The sequence below is a fragment of the Podarcis filfolensis genome (genome assembly GCF_964270895.1).
Source record: "Podarcis filfolensis genome assembly, chromosome: 2".
NCBI classification, from domain to species: Eukaryota; Metazoa; Chordata; class Lepidosauria; order Squamata; family Lacertidae; genus Podarcis; species Podarcis filfolensis.
Genome location: NC_139605.1, coordinates 91664543 through 91681488, shown reverse-complemented (window position 1 = coordinate 91681488; position 16946 = coordinate 91664543). Strand labels below are relative to the sequence as shown.

Genomic DNA, 16946 nt, shown 5'->3' with positions numbered 1-16946 from the left:
TGTGTGGGAAGATTCAACTTCATGGCTTGCACTCAAAAGAACTGGAAAGAGGAACTACCTCCTCCAGTCCATAGCAGGGAGTTGGTTGCTGTGGAAGTGATGAAAGAGCTCAGCTCCCAAGTCCTTTCCTAATGCTCTCACGCCTCCTGATCCAGGTATTTCCTCCATGGGCAGAAGGCTCTGGGTTGATTCATACCTCTAAAGCCACAGAAATCTGCTCTTGCTTTCCCTTTTGGTCACAACGGTGTTGTCTTGAATTAAATATGTGGCCATTCTTATTATTACAGTGGTACCTCTGGTTACGTACTTAATTCGTTCCGGAGGTCCATTCTTAACCTGAAACAGTTCTTAACCCGAGGTACCACTTTAGCTAATGGGGCCTCCTGCTGCCGCCGCCATGCGATTTCTGTTCTCATCCTGAAGCAAAGTTCTTAACCTGAGGTACTATTTCTGGGTTAGCTGAGTTTGTAACCTGAAGCGTACGTAACCTGAAGCGTATGTAACCCGAGGTACCACTGTATTAGCAATGCTTTTTTTTAAGGGGGTACTCAAGAGTATAAGGGGATGCGGGTGGCGCTGTGGTCTAAACCACACAAAGCCTAGGGCTTGCCGATCAGAAGGTCAGTGGTTCAAATCCCCGTGATGGGGTGAGCTCCCGTTGTTCAGTCCCAGCTCCTGCCCACCTAGCAGTTCAAAAGCACGTCAAAGTGCAAGTAGATAAATAGGTACCGCTCCGGCGGGAAGGTAAACGGCATTTCCGTGTGCTGCTCTGGTTCGCCAGAAGCTGCTTAGTCATGCTGGCCACATGACCCGGAAGCTGTACGCCGGCTCCCTCGGCCTATAGAGCGAGATGAGTGCCGCAACCCCAGAGTCGTCCGTGACTGGACCTAATGGTCAGGGGTCCCTTTACCTTTACTCAAGAGTATGCAGTACCGGCACCTTTTTGTTAGAAAGTGTGGCACTTAATGTAACAACATCATGATGAGTACTGGACCTATTTTTCTTTTTTTAAAAAGCACTGAAGATTATTATGAATTAAACTTATCAGTCACCTTTTTAACAAAATGCAGCTCACAGCAGCTTACAGCAATAAACAAATAGTACCTGTGTAAGATGTGACATGGGAAATCAGGATCACTCATATTTAAAAAAGAAAAACGTAATTGCAATCATAGAGGGTGTGTGTGTGTGTGTTAGCTGCTAATTTCCCTATAGGGGAAAGCATACAGTTACCACAGTGAGGGAAGAGCAATTTAAATCGGGGGGGGGGGGGGAGGCACAGAATGGTCCTCTCCCAGAACTACAGTCCCAATCTAGCTCTCAATAAAGATGCCCCACTGTTAGCTACTCTAAAATGAAAACACAAACAGACCTGAGAGAGCCTGATCATGGATCCACTGCGTCACATCTGGCTAATCCCTGGGAGTCCAATAAATGGTGCTCCATTTCAGTTACCAAAAGGTAGACAAGTGATCAAGCAAATCTCACCCCTTACTCCTTGATACATGAGGTTCACCACCCTTCTCAGGCAAGTTGCTCCAGACACTTTTGGTGTGTGTGGATGACCTGACTAATGAGAAGACAAGAGGTTCAATCACCATAGCCTATTAGCCTATTATGGCATAAAATGAAACAACAGGACGTCCAAAAGAGAATCACAATGCAAAAGTGCCAAAATTAACAGATTTGCTCCTACAAATCCAATATGAGCATGTTTCAGGTGACTATGCTCTTCTTCCCATGTAGCCTTTCTGACTGCTAGAAAGTACTTTCCCCTTCTTTTGGCTCATAATTTGCAACACGATAGCTCTTAATGTTCCTACATGGGACTTAATTTTCAGCACCCTGGCGTTCTTTTCTATCCCTTTGCATGCACCACTATTCCTCCAAAACTACAATTTCTAATAAAAGAACTGCACAGGATGCAGTAGATGTGCTCTGGTCACAAGGAGCAATGGGAATTCCCTTACGGTCCTCCTTACTAGGAGGAAATCGTATTTCTGGATACCATCCCCAGACATACAAACATGTTTTGTATTTTTAACAAAGTGAGGTGGAATTTCTTAACACAAAGAAGTAATCTCTGCTAAAGAAACAGATTTTTTATTTATTAGAAAAAAACCCCATGTTATTTTAAGTAGGCCTGACTAAAGCATCTTAAGGCAGGCTGGTGATTGCTAGCTTAAGGCAGGTTGCCAGCTCTCTTAACGGCTTAGAAAGCTGAAGTATAAAAGTTGGCAGAAGAAATGTTAATTTTGGGTTGCGTTGGGTTGTTGGGTTCAAAGCTGAAGATGCTTCTCCATTCGCTCCCTCAGTTTGTATTTCTGAATCTAAGATTGGAACAGGGAGGAAAGAAGGAAGGGATTGGTTACAGCATTGCAAACATACTGGTCGTCCCTCTGCAAATATTTTGGTCCATGCCTATGGCCATCTCTCATTTAGGCTACCATAAAGTGCTCTCGCTCTCTCTATGTTGCCTCACTTTGGGCCCCTCACCTCTACCCAGAACTCTGCTGCCAAAGTCATTCACTTGTCTCTCCTTGCTCTGATGATGCGATGCCTCTCCTTAAAACCCTACCCTGACTTCCCATCTTCTCCTGGATTCATTCTTGTCCTTTCCTTCAAAACTCTCCAAGTCCTTTCCCCCTTTATCTTATCATCCTGACATGTCTCCCCTTATGATCTTCACTCCCTGGACTCCACCATTCTCCATCACCTAAAAGTCTCAACCTCCCTCAAAAAATCCCACCTTCTATTACCTGCTGCCCTTCATATGCTAGTCACTGCCTCCTAGATGCCACCACTCCTACGTCTTCAAATTCCTCTTCAAAACCCACTTGTGGCCCACCCATCTACTAGTTCCATACCCAGTAGTCTGTAACTAGGCCCAAGCCCATGTAACTCAAGCAACTGCAAACACTCCTTCCCTGTTTACACCACCTCCTCTTCCCCTCCCCTGTGATTCCGTTGTAACTGGTTTAGTTTGCAAGTTCCTCGAGGCAGGGATCTTCCTGCACTCCGCAAAGCACCATGCAACCTACTGGGGCTAAGCAAGCAAAAGCCTTTGGACTGTCACTCACCTTGCCCGAGACGGTGAGCGGGAAATCCTTCACAAACACTATGTACCGAGGGATCTTGAAGTGAGCGATCTGCAAAAGAAAAGCCAATGGCTGTGGACTGACTCAATCTTTATACAGCGGGCTTGCTGTTCCCTGCTTGAGCAGGACTCAGAGCAAGTGCCTCTCCAACATGGAATACAAAACTGCATTTTATCTAAAGCCATATCCCCAACTGATATTAAGACAGCGGGAGCTTCCACACTAGGCATTTAGTGTGGAACTGCCATGCTTATTCAGTCACTTTTTATGAGGCATCCACCTGAGGCTGTCATCCTATCATACAGTCCTTCCGTCTTTCCTCAGACTACAGAAAGCCCAGTTGTTGTTTTTCAGAAGAACAGAAGAGCAGCCCAAATGTGACAAGCGTACAGTCGTTCCAAAGCATTCAAAAACCAAAGTGCGGCTTCTGATTGGCTGCAGGAAGCTCCTGCAGCCAATCAGAAGCCGCAGAAGCTCCGTCAGACATTCAGCTTCCAAAAGAATGTTTGAAAACCAGAACAGTCACTTCTGGGTTTCAATCGTTCAGGAGCCAAAACATTCGAGAACCAAGGTACGACTGTAGATGCTTTTAGCACCACTTATAGTGGACGTGTGCTGAGGTTCAAATGGCCCTACCCACAGCAGCTGTGCCATGCCCCCATGGATGTATACAGAACATAGTTGAATGCACACCCCGAAAAGCACAAACCTCCTGATAGTGTGGGACATCAATTGCAATTCCACGTATAGCTTACAACGGAAGAGCAATGATTGGGCTGAGCTAGGAACCACCCATCTGGAAGCAGCCCTTGACAGAACCTCACCACTGGAGAGCTTGCTCGTTCTTTTTATTGTGTGGGAAAAAGCAGGACACAGCCACCCATCTCGAAGCTCCTACCTTCCCTTTGCAAAATGCCTTGACTTCTTCTACTGTGCACTCTTCTCCAGCTTTCACTCTGATGCTGGCGCAGATCTCCTCTCCCATTCGCTCATCTTTCACGCCAACTACCTGAGTGGAAGAGAAGGGGAAAGTTGATCATCGGGCCCACCCAACTTATTGGGGTTCTTGACCCTGCTGGATCAGGCCAACAACCCATCTAGTTCAGCATCCTGTTCTCAAACAGTGGCCAGCCAGGTGCCTGTGGGAAACCCACAAGCGAGCTCATTTCCCTAAATGGCGCTGGAGCCACATGGCATCTTGTCGCACATTCAGCCTTAAGTATTTAGCCTGTGATGGCCTGGGACTCAGGCTCGGACTCGGAACCAGAGGAGACTCAGTCTGCACCAGATCCTTTGCCTCAGGCATTATCTCAACCAAGTCTGGGGCCTGATCCTGAAGAGTCCCAGTCTGCACAGGTTCCCCTGCAAAAAACAGAGCCGAGTCAGGGGCCTGAGCCTGCCCTGCCCTGCCCTGCGGGGATTACCTCGTTGCCCTCTGCTGGGCAATCACTTACAGCTGCTCCACTACCGGTTTGGTCAGGGGAGACTGAGGCGGCCCCTGGTCTAGTAACCCACCAACATCTCCCGAGCTGCAGAGACTAAGAAGGAGAGACCTGAGTACTTGCAGGAGGAGTGCTCGCCTTCAGGCAAAACAGGGAGGTGAGTCGCCAGGGGATCAGGACCGGCTGCTACCCCAACAATGATAAAAGGCTGTCGGACCCCGCCCCAGGTTGTGGGAGCCACTTTGCTGTATGCTAGATCCTGCCCCTGTCCTTGCCTGGTTCCCTGCCTTGTGTCCTGCCTTCGCCCTGTCGGACTGACTCCCAGTGGAACCTTCGGATTCTGGACCGGTCCTGGACCACGGTTATGGGTTATCCCTGGGTCCAGCACATAGCCAAACCAGAGGATTGGAGGGCCTGTTCCCATGTCCCACCTCACCATTTTTCTCACCTGCACCTCTTGAATCTTAGGATGGGTATGTAGGAATTGCTCGAGCTCTGCTGGGTATATGTTCTCTCCTCCTCGGATGATCATGTCTTTGCAGCGGCCTACTATCTTGCAGTAGCCGTACTCATCAAGAATAGCCATGTCCCTGGAAGGATATCACAGTCATTCTACCCTGACTTTGCCATGTTGCTAGATGCTCCACTGGAGAACAGAAGAAGAGCCTGCTGGAGCAGGCCAGGGACACACCTAGTCCAACACCAGGCTCTTGTGTCCTATGTAATTTTACACGCTTTAATCATATCTCCTCTTGCTCGCTTTTTCTCTGAACTAAAAGGCCCCAAATGCTCTAACCTTTCCTCATAGGGGAGTTGTTCCATCCCTTTGATCATTTTTTGTTTTGTTTTGATTCCCTCTTCTGGACCTTTTCCAACTCTAAAATATCATTTTCGAGGTGAGGAGACCAGAACTGTACACAACTGTTCCAAAAGCTGTTGTTGCACCATACATATGATACAGGCATCCCCAAACTCGGCTCTCCAGGTGTTTTGGGACTACAATTCCCATCATCCCTGACCACTGGTCCTGTTAGCTAGGGATGATGGGAGTTGTAGTCCCAAAACATCTGAAGGGCCGAGTTTGGGGATGCCTGATATGATAAATGCTTAGGTGCCCAAGACCAGATTCAATTAAACAGCTGGGCAAGCAGGAACCAGCACAAAATCCCACTAGTACAATGGGACTTTCTGCCCATCTCCTCCCCACACAACTCCTCCAAAATGGTTTTGGCAGGTCAGGAGTACCCCCTGGACGGGGTACTGGGAGAAGAGAAGGGAGATTGTTCCGTGTGACAAACACAAATGCTTGTGCTGATGGAACAGTCAGCTTAGAGCAATGTTGAGTTTCGGCCCAAAGCCACTCCCGAACTAAGGAGGGGGGGGTTGCGGGCTCATGCCCCCATCCACATTCTCGCGGGGCTAGCGCCAGCCCCGCGGGACTTAGGGATTCCATTATTATTCATTTTCGGCAGCGCAGCCAATGGGCTGGCGCTGGGGGCGGTTCCACCTGAGGGCACTTAAGGTCAGGATAGCCCGTGCTCGCCCCTTTTCTTTCTTCGCAGCAGCCGCAGTTCCCTTTTCAGCTAGTTTTTTTAGCAGCCAGTCCTCTGTACTTGCATAAGCAAGAGATCACAAGCAGGACTCTGTGAATTCTGCATAACCAAATACCAGATTCTGCAATGTGGCAAGACATGACGTAGTGAGATATCATATGCCAGGGAACAAAGGCTCCCTTCATGCACACCCGGAAGTTTGAGGCGGCTCCCTCTCCATGGAGCTATCTATCCCTCGTGGGAGCAGCAGCAGATTAATGGATAATGCAGCTATGTGTCATTGATTGTATGGGTTTTTCCCAACAGATCACCATCCCACCATTGAGGAGGGCGGTGGTCTGGTGGGAAAGAGTCACAAGGGGATGGCACCATGGGAGAGTGGCTCCCCTACAACTCCATACCTGTGTATGAAACAAGTTTCCTATTGAGTGAGTGTTGGGTAAGACTTAGGCCTAGGGGTGGACATGTTGCTTGTCTGCCATTCCCCACCAGGTGAAGCTGCCCAACCCCATTATCTCAAATTCAGCCCTGTACAAATTTTATGCAATAGGTCATTTTTGTCCTCATTTGCCCAGTTAGGGTGACTGACATGACGAGATACTGACTTGCTAAAAGGCAGCTTATGGCCCTGAATGGATTCTCCATCCAGCCTTCCACCTACTAGATCATATTGGCTTCCCAAGGATTATCCCAATGAACAAATGGCTTCTTCCCCAACGTACCCGGTCTTGTACCATTTCTCATCATCCATCACTTCATTGGTTTTGTTGGGGTCTGCCCAGTACCCTAGCATGACGCAGTAACCTCGGACCTGAAGTTCTCCTGGGCTGTTGAGTGGGATAATTTCCCCTGTCTCGGGATCCTCAATTTTTGCCTGTTAATACAGAGGAAACAGAAACATTAATGGTGGCATGGAGTGGCATAATAAAAGAGATCAGTTGAACAGAAGCATGTTCAGGTTAGAGACTGTGAGGGTGTGACAACAGAAGATACAGCAAAAGTGTTGTGATTAACAGAGTCTTTCAGCAGAACATCAGAATCTTCCTTCTTTCCAGTACAGTGGTACCTCAGGTTAAGTACTTAATTCGTTCCGGAGGTCCGTACTCAACCTTAAACTCTTCTTAACCTGAAGCACCACTTTAGCTAATGGGGCCTCCTGCCACTGCGCCGCCGGAGCACGATTTCTGTTCTCATCCTGAAGCAAAGTTCTTAACCTGAAGCACTATTTCTGGGTTAGCGGAGTCTGTAACCTGAAGCGTATGTAACCTGAAGCGTATGTAACCCAAGGTACCACTGTAGTCATTCTTTTCCAGAGTTCCCAGTTAAGACAACTCCTTTCCCACTTGGTTCAGCTTAGAGTGCTTGTTGCCTCATGAGACAAGACAAGCATAAACACACTAGCTACATAAACTTTAAGAGGTGCTGGTCCATCATGAACTAATCTACCATAATACAGTTCCTCTGGTCTTAGAAGTAAGCCTTGTAAACATACGAATACACAGAGAGATCCACTAGCACTTTACCTTGCTAGATCTCCATGCTATACTGAACATGTAACCATCAGCTTCTCCACTATGACCTTGCACTGAGGAAAACCTGTTCTCAGTGAATATCTCACATTCCTGCCAATGCTGTTGAATGCAGCCTTGGCTTTGTACTTGTCTCTGCACTTACACACGTTCCTTAAAGAAAGGGAGGATGGGTCATGCTCCAGTGGTGTCCAAACTTTTTTCAAAGAGGGCCAGATTTGATGAAGTGAAGGGCCGCGAGGGCCGACCAAAGGGCCGACCAAAGTTGTGAACCTTTTTTTAGGATTGAAGTTGCTGAGCTTTTCTTAGGATTTTACCCCAAAGTTGTTGAGGTTTTTTTAGGATTTTACCCCAGGAAATAAACAGAATTCTGAACAGAATTCAGGTATGGGGGATGGACTGCTCAAGACACGGGCCAAGCACTTAGTGCAATTTCACCCATTTTTCCCAGTTTAAGCCAACGAAGGGAATCAGTCACCTCTGTATGTGGGAAAATACATCCCACAGTCTCTGTTTTCTGGGCAATGTTGTCTTGAGGGAACCCCATGAAGGTGACAGGGCTATTCTCCGTGGTTCCATATGCAACCTGCAAAACAAAAAGGAAACAAAACAGCTGAGAGAGAAACTAAACAATGCAGAATAAGTGCTAAAGTGTTATGGGCAAAAGCTCCCATCTGCAGCAGTCAAGACCATATCAGGGAAGTTATGAAGCGACCGTCTTTCAGGGAACTGCATTTTATTTTGCCCCACTATAGTCCACGCTATTCGAGCAAAACAAATCATCAATGTAAGTTTGCATGCGCCGGCTTAATCTGCAAATTTCACCCACCTCTTGGTATATTTGGATCGTTGCAGAATTTGTTTTCCTGCAAGGAGAGGAAAGGAGGTATCTCATGGGAAGGAAGGATCAAGTACAGGGAACTCCCAATTTGCACGGGGGTTGTGTTGTGGGCATTGGTGCACCAGCGGCGCATGCATAAGCCCACTTTGCCCCATTATGCCTCATTCCACCCTCTTCCGGGTCCAAAACAAACCATCCGTCAGCAGTTGCACATCAGTTGAAAGGGCGCAAAATGGTTGCCACCTGTAACGTTAAGAGGACTCCTGCCCTCATGTCCTGATTGTGGGTCTCCACATTCACACAAAACCTAAATCCATAAACTATGGATTAGTAAGGTATCCCTTACTTGTACCTGAGTGCTCCCACTTCATTCCTTCATAGATGGCTGCAACCATGGAGAAGCTGCTGCGTCAGAGTAAATACTGAACCAGATAGACCACTGGTCATGTGTCATGTGAGAGCATACAGACACCTGACTAGCCATGATTAAAAAAACAGGACGCTGGACTCGATAGGTCTTTGTTCTCATCCAGATACAGGGCACAGAAGGGCGACTGATAGGAAAATCCGCTAAAAGCGAATGGGACCGAACAACTGCTTGAGGCAATGTCATATAACCTCCCTGCAAGCATATCGGAATGAGTGCTGAATAAATGGCCAGCATCCTAATACCTCTTGGCTAACTTTGTGAAAACAAATCAGGATGAACGCTCAGTAAACAGGTCACCAAGAAGCAGTATTTCTGGAGAGACGTTTTAAGGATAAATTCACAAGTACTCTAAGACTTCCTTTGACCATGCCTGATCTTGCAAAGACCCTATTTCAGATTCACTTGACGTGTTTTTAAAAAGTTGTACAGTCCTGAGCTATAGGTGCAGCATTCTTCTGGTGGCTAAAATTAAGCTCATGTATCATTTGTGCGCTAGGGTAACATTTGGAGAAATCCTTGGAACCCCTTTAGTTCAAAAGAGGTCATAGAGAAGATAATCACATAGTTGGCTGAAAATAATTTCAAACCGCAACTATTTGGCAAATGGATCATCTCATTTAGTGGATTTACCAAGAATCGTTCTGAATATTGCAGGCATGCAATTTATTTTTGGTGACAAGTGCCTCTTTCTTAGGGAATGCAGAGCCCTGGGCTAAACTGGGAATAAGAAACATATTAGCAGAACTATTTGAATCTAAACACTGCTATAAAACCTCGGCTGCTAATGTTGTTTAAACACTAGCCAGTGTAAGCCAGTCTTCAAAATAGAATGAAATAAACATTTCTGGAGACTCAGAAAGGGGCAATTTGAAGGAACCTTGATTTACTGGGCAGGGCTGTTCATCGGGGTGCCTGGGTTTTATTCTTGGCTCTCTCACTCTGTGTTTGCGCTGGCAGAAAACTCCTCCAGGTATATCTAAGGGGTAATTTACTATTGATGATACTGGAAGTGTAGCCTGTTTTTACACTATCCCCAGTGAAGGGCTATTCTACCAGTCTTCATGTGATAGACGCCTTGAATTTAGAGGAAGCAAAGATACTCCCCAAGCTACTCCTTGGTGCGAGAAGGAGACACATTACTCACAGGCTTGGGATACTGTTGGGCACAGGTAGCGAGCTGCATGGTTACAGTGCGGTCAAGATGTCCTATGAGTTAGCAAGAAGAAGCAAATGGCCAAAGGGTAAAGCAAAGATTAAAATCTGCTTCTGAATTTCAAGTTTGCTGCCAAGTCTACTAATGTCCAGGTTCAGGGAATCCTATCCCTCCCCTGGTGGCATCCAAAGAAGCAGATAAACACAAAGAGTTCTTACCACGTAATTTATTCACTATTCACAGAGAGAGACAAAGGAAGGTAGTCCTTATTCAACAATGGCATTGCTCCAAGTAAAGCCCCACCCCCTCCGTCTCTCTTATCCTACGTCATTCCTGTGCCGGCTGATCTGGGATTTCTGTCTCTGAGCTTTCTGTACTACTACTCTTAATGCATGCCTAGTCTTGGGAGAGGGGGGCTCAGGAATGCTCTCCAAAGACATTGGGTCTGTCAGCTGTCTCTCCCCCAGTGTTTCTTCTTCCTGCTGTTCCTCTTCCAATACAGTCATACCTTGGGTTACAGCCGCTTCAGGTTGCGTCTTTTCGGGTTGCAGACCGCCGAAACCCGGAAGTACCGGAACAGGTTACTTCCAGGTTTCGGCGGTCACGCATGTGCAGAAGTGCTAAATCGCGCTTTGCACATGCGCAGAAGCGCCGAATCGCAACCTGCACGTGCGCAGACATGCAGACGCAGGTTGCGAACGCTGCGGGTTGCAAACGTGCATCCCGCACGGATCACGTTCGCAACCCGAGCATCCACTGTATTTCCCAGCTTTTCCCTTATGCAGTCTCTGCAAACCACCGTTCTAAATCTATACTGTTCTCGGGAAGGTTCAGGAGAAGGGGGGAGGGGAGGCCTCCACCATTCCTCCTCAGTCCAGCCCCTGACAGCCAAGCATGAGAAAGAGTGTGCTGTGAAATATCCAAAGACACACACACACACACACACACACACACACACACACACACACACTTAAACGTGTTACATGCGGGAGGTATTTCAAGCAAAGAGGACAGGGGTACAGGGAAAGGTTTAACTGTGAGCAACTGCAACACACCCACAAATGCAAAGTGGCACTCCTGAGCTGCCGCTGCCTCTGGACTTTGATCACTGAAATGGGCAGAGCGCAGGCACCACCTTGCTCTAACAGCAGGCACAAATGTAAAGCAATGGTATTTTTCAGGGGGAACAGGCTGCCAGGTGTGTCTCCCCAATTGTGCCATGTGGGACTGAGTGCCTCTCTCCTTAAAGAACAGCAATGAAAAAGGACCCATCCCTGCTAGCCATTCTTTAGTAGAAGAGGTATTGTGCGGGTGCAAATCAAAATTGGAAAAGTAGTAGCCAGAATGACAACTTCCGTTGCAGAGAAAAGTATCTGGAAGCTCAGAAGTGCTTAAGGTAAAGGTAAAGGTACCCCTGTCCGTACGGGCCAGTCTTGACAGACTCTAGGGTTGTGCGCTCATCTCACTCTAGAGGCCGTGAGCCAGCGCTGTCCGGAGACACTTCTGGGTCACGTGGCCAGCGTGACAAGCTGCATCTGGCGAGCCAGCGCAGCACACGGAACGCCGTTTACCTTCCCGCTAGTAAGCGGTCCCTATTTATCTACTTGCACCCAGGGGTGCTTTCAAACTGCTAGGTTGGCAGGCGCTGGGACTGAGCGACGGGAGCACACCCCGCCGCGGGGATTCGAACCGCCGACCTTTTGATCAGCAAGTCCTAGGCGCTGAGGCTTTTACCCCATCAGAAGTGCTTAAAATGCTACAAAAACCCTGTTTGACCGGAGACCTGAGTTGAGCAGAAAGAAGTGAGTGTGGCCCAAAGATGATGACAGTTCTCCATCATGATGGCTCCCTTCGTCACTCAACCAACTATCACAGATAGTACATGAATGTGTTGCCACGATTTCCTAACATTTGTACTGCAAAGTGTTGCCCTCCTCCTGCTGGCTGTAGAGGAGATGTCAACCTTTATTACCAGGCTTGCATTATGCCAGCCTGACACAAACAACATTTCTATTAAGAGCCACGTTTCAAGTCCTTTCAAAATACCAGGGCGAAAATAAAGTGATATTGGCTTAAGGGAAAAGGGTAGACCTGGCTAGGAAACAAGAGTAATTTTTGAACTTCAAAGACAATGTGGCAGACGGGGGAATAAAATAATAAACCAACGGAAGTACTTGGAGTGAAAGAGCCGTCTACCCGTCCTGTCCCCTCTTGCCCTGTGAGATGGATTTAATTATCCCTCTAATAACACTGGGTATTCTGTCTAGACTTGAAATCAACACCAATGTTCTTTCCGGATCCTCCCTTGGCATAATGCTCCCCGTTTCCCCCAACATTTTTTGTCCTTGTCTACTTGGAAGAAACTGGCACATAGCTCTGTCCCGTTCGGGGTCTGGGTACGTGCAAAGCCCCAGGACAAAGTCCTATATGTCTTCAATCCTATATTTGGAAGGGCTGATTTGGATTGCTGTGGATAATGGTATGCAGACCCTGCAGAGAGAAGGTTGGCAGGGCTCAAACCTACACTGTCTGACCTAGAAGCCCTTCCTCCTAATATCAGAGGGGAAACCATCTGCGCATGCTCAGGGGCATTTTCTATTTATATTGTTCTTTCTTTGTATGTCCTACAGCTGAGCCCAAGCAGTGAAAACAGGTTCTGGGGCTAAACCTGGTGGGTCATTAAGTCCCAGAAATAAATAATGTCAGTTGTACAGTGGTACCTCGGGTTAAGAACTTAATTCATTCTGGAGGTCCGTTCTTAACCTGAAACCATTCTTAACCTGAGGTACCACTTTAGCTAATGGGGCCTCCTGCTGCCGCCGCGCTGCTACCGCACGATTTCTGTTGCCATCCTGAAGCAAAGTTCTTAACCCGCGGAACTATTTCTGGATTAGCAGAGTCTGTAGCCTGAAGCGTCTGTAACCTGAAGCGTCTGTAACCCGAGGTACCACTGTAATGTAAAGTAGCAACAAGGTTTGCTTACTTTGCATCCTGGCCCATTTCCTTGAATGCACCCAATAAATTTTGTCTGTGTTTCCTTTTATGCAGTTGTAAAAACTGCTGGAAGCATGAGAACATTCAGTGCAGCCCTGCAGGATGAGACCAAAAGCCCATATTGTCCAGCACTGCATTTCCCACATGAGATGCCACAAGCAGGTCATCAGGACCATAGCTCTGAATCTTGTGTACATCCCCCAGGACCAGGTATCTGGTGACAGGCCGTCTCTGAATCAGGAGGCTCCATGGAAGAGCCTTATCCGTGCTCTCCATCTTTCTTGGGGGGCAAGGCCTACTCTGTGCGCTGGCTCTGGGATGCTCTTGTAAGATCTCATGGGGCCATCAAAATTCCCACAAGATCTTTCAGGAGCACCCCTAGGCTCTGAGAGCCGGCACACTGAGTGGGCCTTGTCCCCCAAACAAGCCAGGGAGCTGAAAACTCATTCCACACTAGGTGTGCTTATATTATTCAGCATGAGAAGTGCTTTTAAACTCTCCACCTTGCTTGCTGGGCAACACCCGCTCAGCGTGTGGATTCTAGGGATTTTCTCTCTCTCCCTATTTCAATTGGGGTTTAGGCTCAGTTTAGCACAGAAACTGCTTTGGTCACCTTGCCTGATGATCTCTGTCGTGAGAGAGACAGGGGGAATGTGTCCTTGTTAATTCTTGACCTCTCAGCGGCTTTTGGTACCATTGACCTTGGTACCCTTCTGGAGTGACTGTCTGATTTAGGGGTTGGTGGCACCGCTTTGCAGTGGTTCTAATCTTATTTGCATGGTTGTTTCCATAGGGTGTTGCTTGGGGAATGTTCTTCAGCCCCGTGGAGCCTTCAATGTGGGATTCCTCATAGTTCACTTTTATCCCCCATGCTGTTTAACAACTACATGAAACAACTGAGTGGGGTAATCTAGAGTTTTGGAGTACATTGTCAGCAATATGCTGATGACACACAGCTCTACGTCTCCTTTACATCTGCATACCTGGGCTGGATTAAGGCCATTAGAGGCCCATAGCACTTTTGGGGGGTTTTATGTGCCTCCTTATAGATCTAGTTCAAAAGATAAACATCAATAAAGCATAAAACAAAAAGTTGTTTTTTGAAATGAATCAAAACCTACAGTAAGATGGAAAATGTTTGTTTTTGTATACTTCCACTTTATTTACATTTGAAAAAATTCTCCTACATTTTCTAATTGCAAAGTCTTTGATTAGAACTAATCTTACACAACACATCTGCTTCTATACTTAGTAGAGATAAGGCCTCCGGTCTACCTTGCTGCATAGTTGCTCTGTTGGGATTTTTAATATACTTCAACTGAGAAAATGAACGCTCAAGCTGCGCAATACTGGACTATTAATGTTGAAAATCCGGCAATGGAAAATTTCTTTGGTGCTCCCCTTCCCTTGATGCCCTAAGCACGTGCTTATTTTTCTTAATGGCTAATCCAGCCCTGCTACATACAGAGTTTTGCCTGAAAAGAACCTGCATCATCAGAAGGGTTTCTTTTTTCAGCAAATGGCCCTGTCTTCATACACATCATGTGAAAGATATCAACCCACTGGACCTGGCCAGACCACTGAAGATCTCAGGCTGTTTTTCTACCACGCTGAAAACCAACCTCCTGTTATTCTTCTGTATTGGTGGCTTGGAGTTAAATCTACTTTCCAGAATGATTAGCATTCTTGTGGTTCATAAGTATTTCTCCAGCTCCTATGTGAGCTTTAGAAGTGCCGCTTGGCAGCCGTTGCAGAAAAGTATGTGACATTAACTTGCTGTTTTATCCATGCCTTCATAGATGCCCTCGCTAAGTAAGTAATCCATTTGTCTGAGACTGGGAGGATTATCCCAGCGTTCAGAAAGACAGTAAGGGCAAGTGCACGGAAAGGACAGGTAGACCAGTTCTCTCTCTCCTCGCACGCTTTTTCTATGGCACTCATTTATCCTAGCAGCAGGCATTTGTCTTGAAATCATTTCTTCTGTTATCCTCATTAGAACTTATGGGTGAAACAATGTGTTGTGGGAGGAGGAATTATTAGTTTGCTTTTGTTTTTATTTTTATTACGTAGGACTTGCCGATCAGAAGGTCGGCGGTTCGAATCCCCGCGACGGGGTGAGCTCCCATTGCTCGGTCCCTGCTCCTGCCAACCTAGCAGTTCAAAAGCACGTCAAAGTGCAAGTAGATAAATAGGTACCACTCCAGGGGGGGAGGTAAAACGGCACTTCCGTGTGCTGCTCTGGTTCGCCAGAAGCAGCTTAGTCATGCTGGCCACATGACCCGGAAGCTGTATGCCAGCTCCCTCGGCCAATAAAGCGAGATGAGCGCCGCAACCCCAGAGTCAGCCACGACTGGACCTAATGGTCAGGGGTCCCTTTACCTTTACCTTTATTTTGTGTTTCTTATGGTGCCATTTTGTGTTGCAAACTGCCCTGAGATCTACGGAAGGGCGGCATGCAGATTTAATAAATACCAGTAATAACCCAGTGGCTTCAGTTATGAATTTTGATTTGCACCATGTGCTGAATTCAGACTTTTGCTATTTGCAAACCATGTTGCAATGTATCACCGGGGGGCGGGTGTCACACAGACGGTACATGTTTAAATTTTAATGAAACGTAAGGGTGTGCTTAAAAAAAAGGGAGGGGGAAAGTGGACCATCTACATAAAAAACTAGGAGAACCAAAACAACCCTAAGCTATGATGCCACTGAAATCTATATTTAAGCTGATTTGAAAATGGTGCATTTATTTGCTTACCCCACAAGAGCCTCTGCGGAGAGGCAGCGGGGAGTCTGACCTTCGTAAATTATTAGCCACTTGATTCACGCACTTCTATGGCAGGGAATGTTTGCAGAACTGTTAATCAATTAAGAAGGAGGGGATTGCGGGATAATCCTGCCTCTTCTGAGACCATCCTGCTGGTCCAGGCCCCATGGGAGCCTCCAAGCAAGAGGACTGAATAGAGGTCCAGTGAAAGTGATGTGTTTGTTGCCCTGGTGCAGAAGGAGAATTGACACAGGAGCCATTGTCGCTTCCTGACCGCATGCCACCCAGGAGACACTGGCATGAACTAGGTAAACTGTGAGCCTTGTGAGAAGAATCACTGCCTGCTTTTTGCCCAGCTCTTACTCATCCCTGGTAAAGAACTGTGAAAGTTAGTAGGCAAACACTAAATCCCGCTGGAGCGAGTGCCACCAAGAAGTTCAGGCTCCAGACAACAGAGAGTCCAGAGGAGATTCCATTTAAGGCCATCCCATAATGGGCTCTTACTGATTTTCCCCTTCTACCAAACCTCCTGCAGAAGCTTACCCGCATCAAAGCAGCAGGAGAGCCCAAAAAACTTCCAGGGGAAACGAATTTCCATTTTGCTACGTTTTAAAGAAAGTAGGGTTGCAATGGGACTGAAAAAATACCGGTATTTCCGGGTAAATACTGCCATTACAGCCTTTGTGCCTTTCTTGATATGTTCTGAATAGAAGACATGTGGGTCTTGTTTAACCTCCGCAGTGCTGCAGGGCGAGCCATGCAGAGCGCAATCATATGCCTATGCTAATAGGGTTGCCATACGTCCAGAATTTCTCAGACATATCCGGAATACTGCAGTCGGAAGCAGGGGCTGGGTGCAAATCGCAAAAATGTCCAGGAAAATCTGGACATATGGCAATCCATGCTGGCAGTGTTGTTTCTGCAGGGGGTGCCCTCCAGAATTTGTCGGCTACAACTGTAGACTAGGCGATATATCATTTAGGGCTGGGTGATATATCATCTAAAACCAGTTTGAAGTCCATATTGCGATATCGGTTTCATAATTTTTGACCTGGCAATATATTGAGAATCATGATGTGTGTGTGTGGTAAGCAAAAATCACAATGTGGGAAAACTGTGAAGCCAGAGAATGCCCTGAC

At 47.0% G+C, this 16946-nt stretch overlaps 1 protein-coding gene across 4 annotated transcripts in view; it reads right to left on the bottom strand.

Moving 5' to 3' along the window:
* Positions 1-2087: 2087 nt before the first annotated feature.
* The window catches only part of ACSF2 (acyl-CoA synthetase family member 2), a 62120-nt gene continuing 47261 nt past the window's right edge, over positions 2088-16946 (bottom strand). For all 4 annotated transcript variants that reach the window (XM_083598191.1, XM_083598190.1, XM_083598193.1 and 1 more), the window contains 6 exons: positions 8101-8208; positions 6816-6967; positions 4989-5130; positions 3997-4107; positions 3081-3149; positions 2088-2330 (listed from right to left, as the gene is read on the bottom strand). In XM_083598191.1, coding sequence (XP_083454317.1) covers positions 2280-2330; positions 3081-3149; positions 3997-4107; positions 4989-5130; positions 6816-6967; positions 8101-8208 — 633 coding nt within the window. In that variant the 3' untranslated portion in view covers positions 2088-2279. The remainder of the gene's footprint in view (positions 2331-3080; positions 3150-3996; positions 4108-4988; positions 5131-6815; positions 6968-8100; positions 8209-16946) is intronic.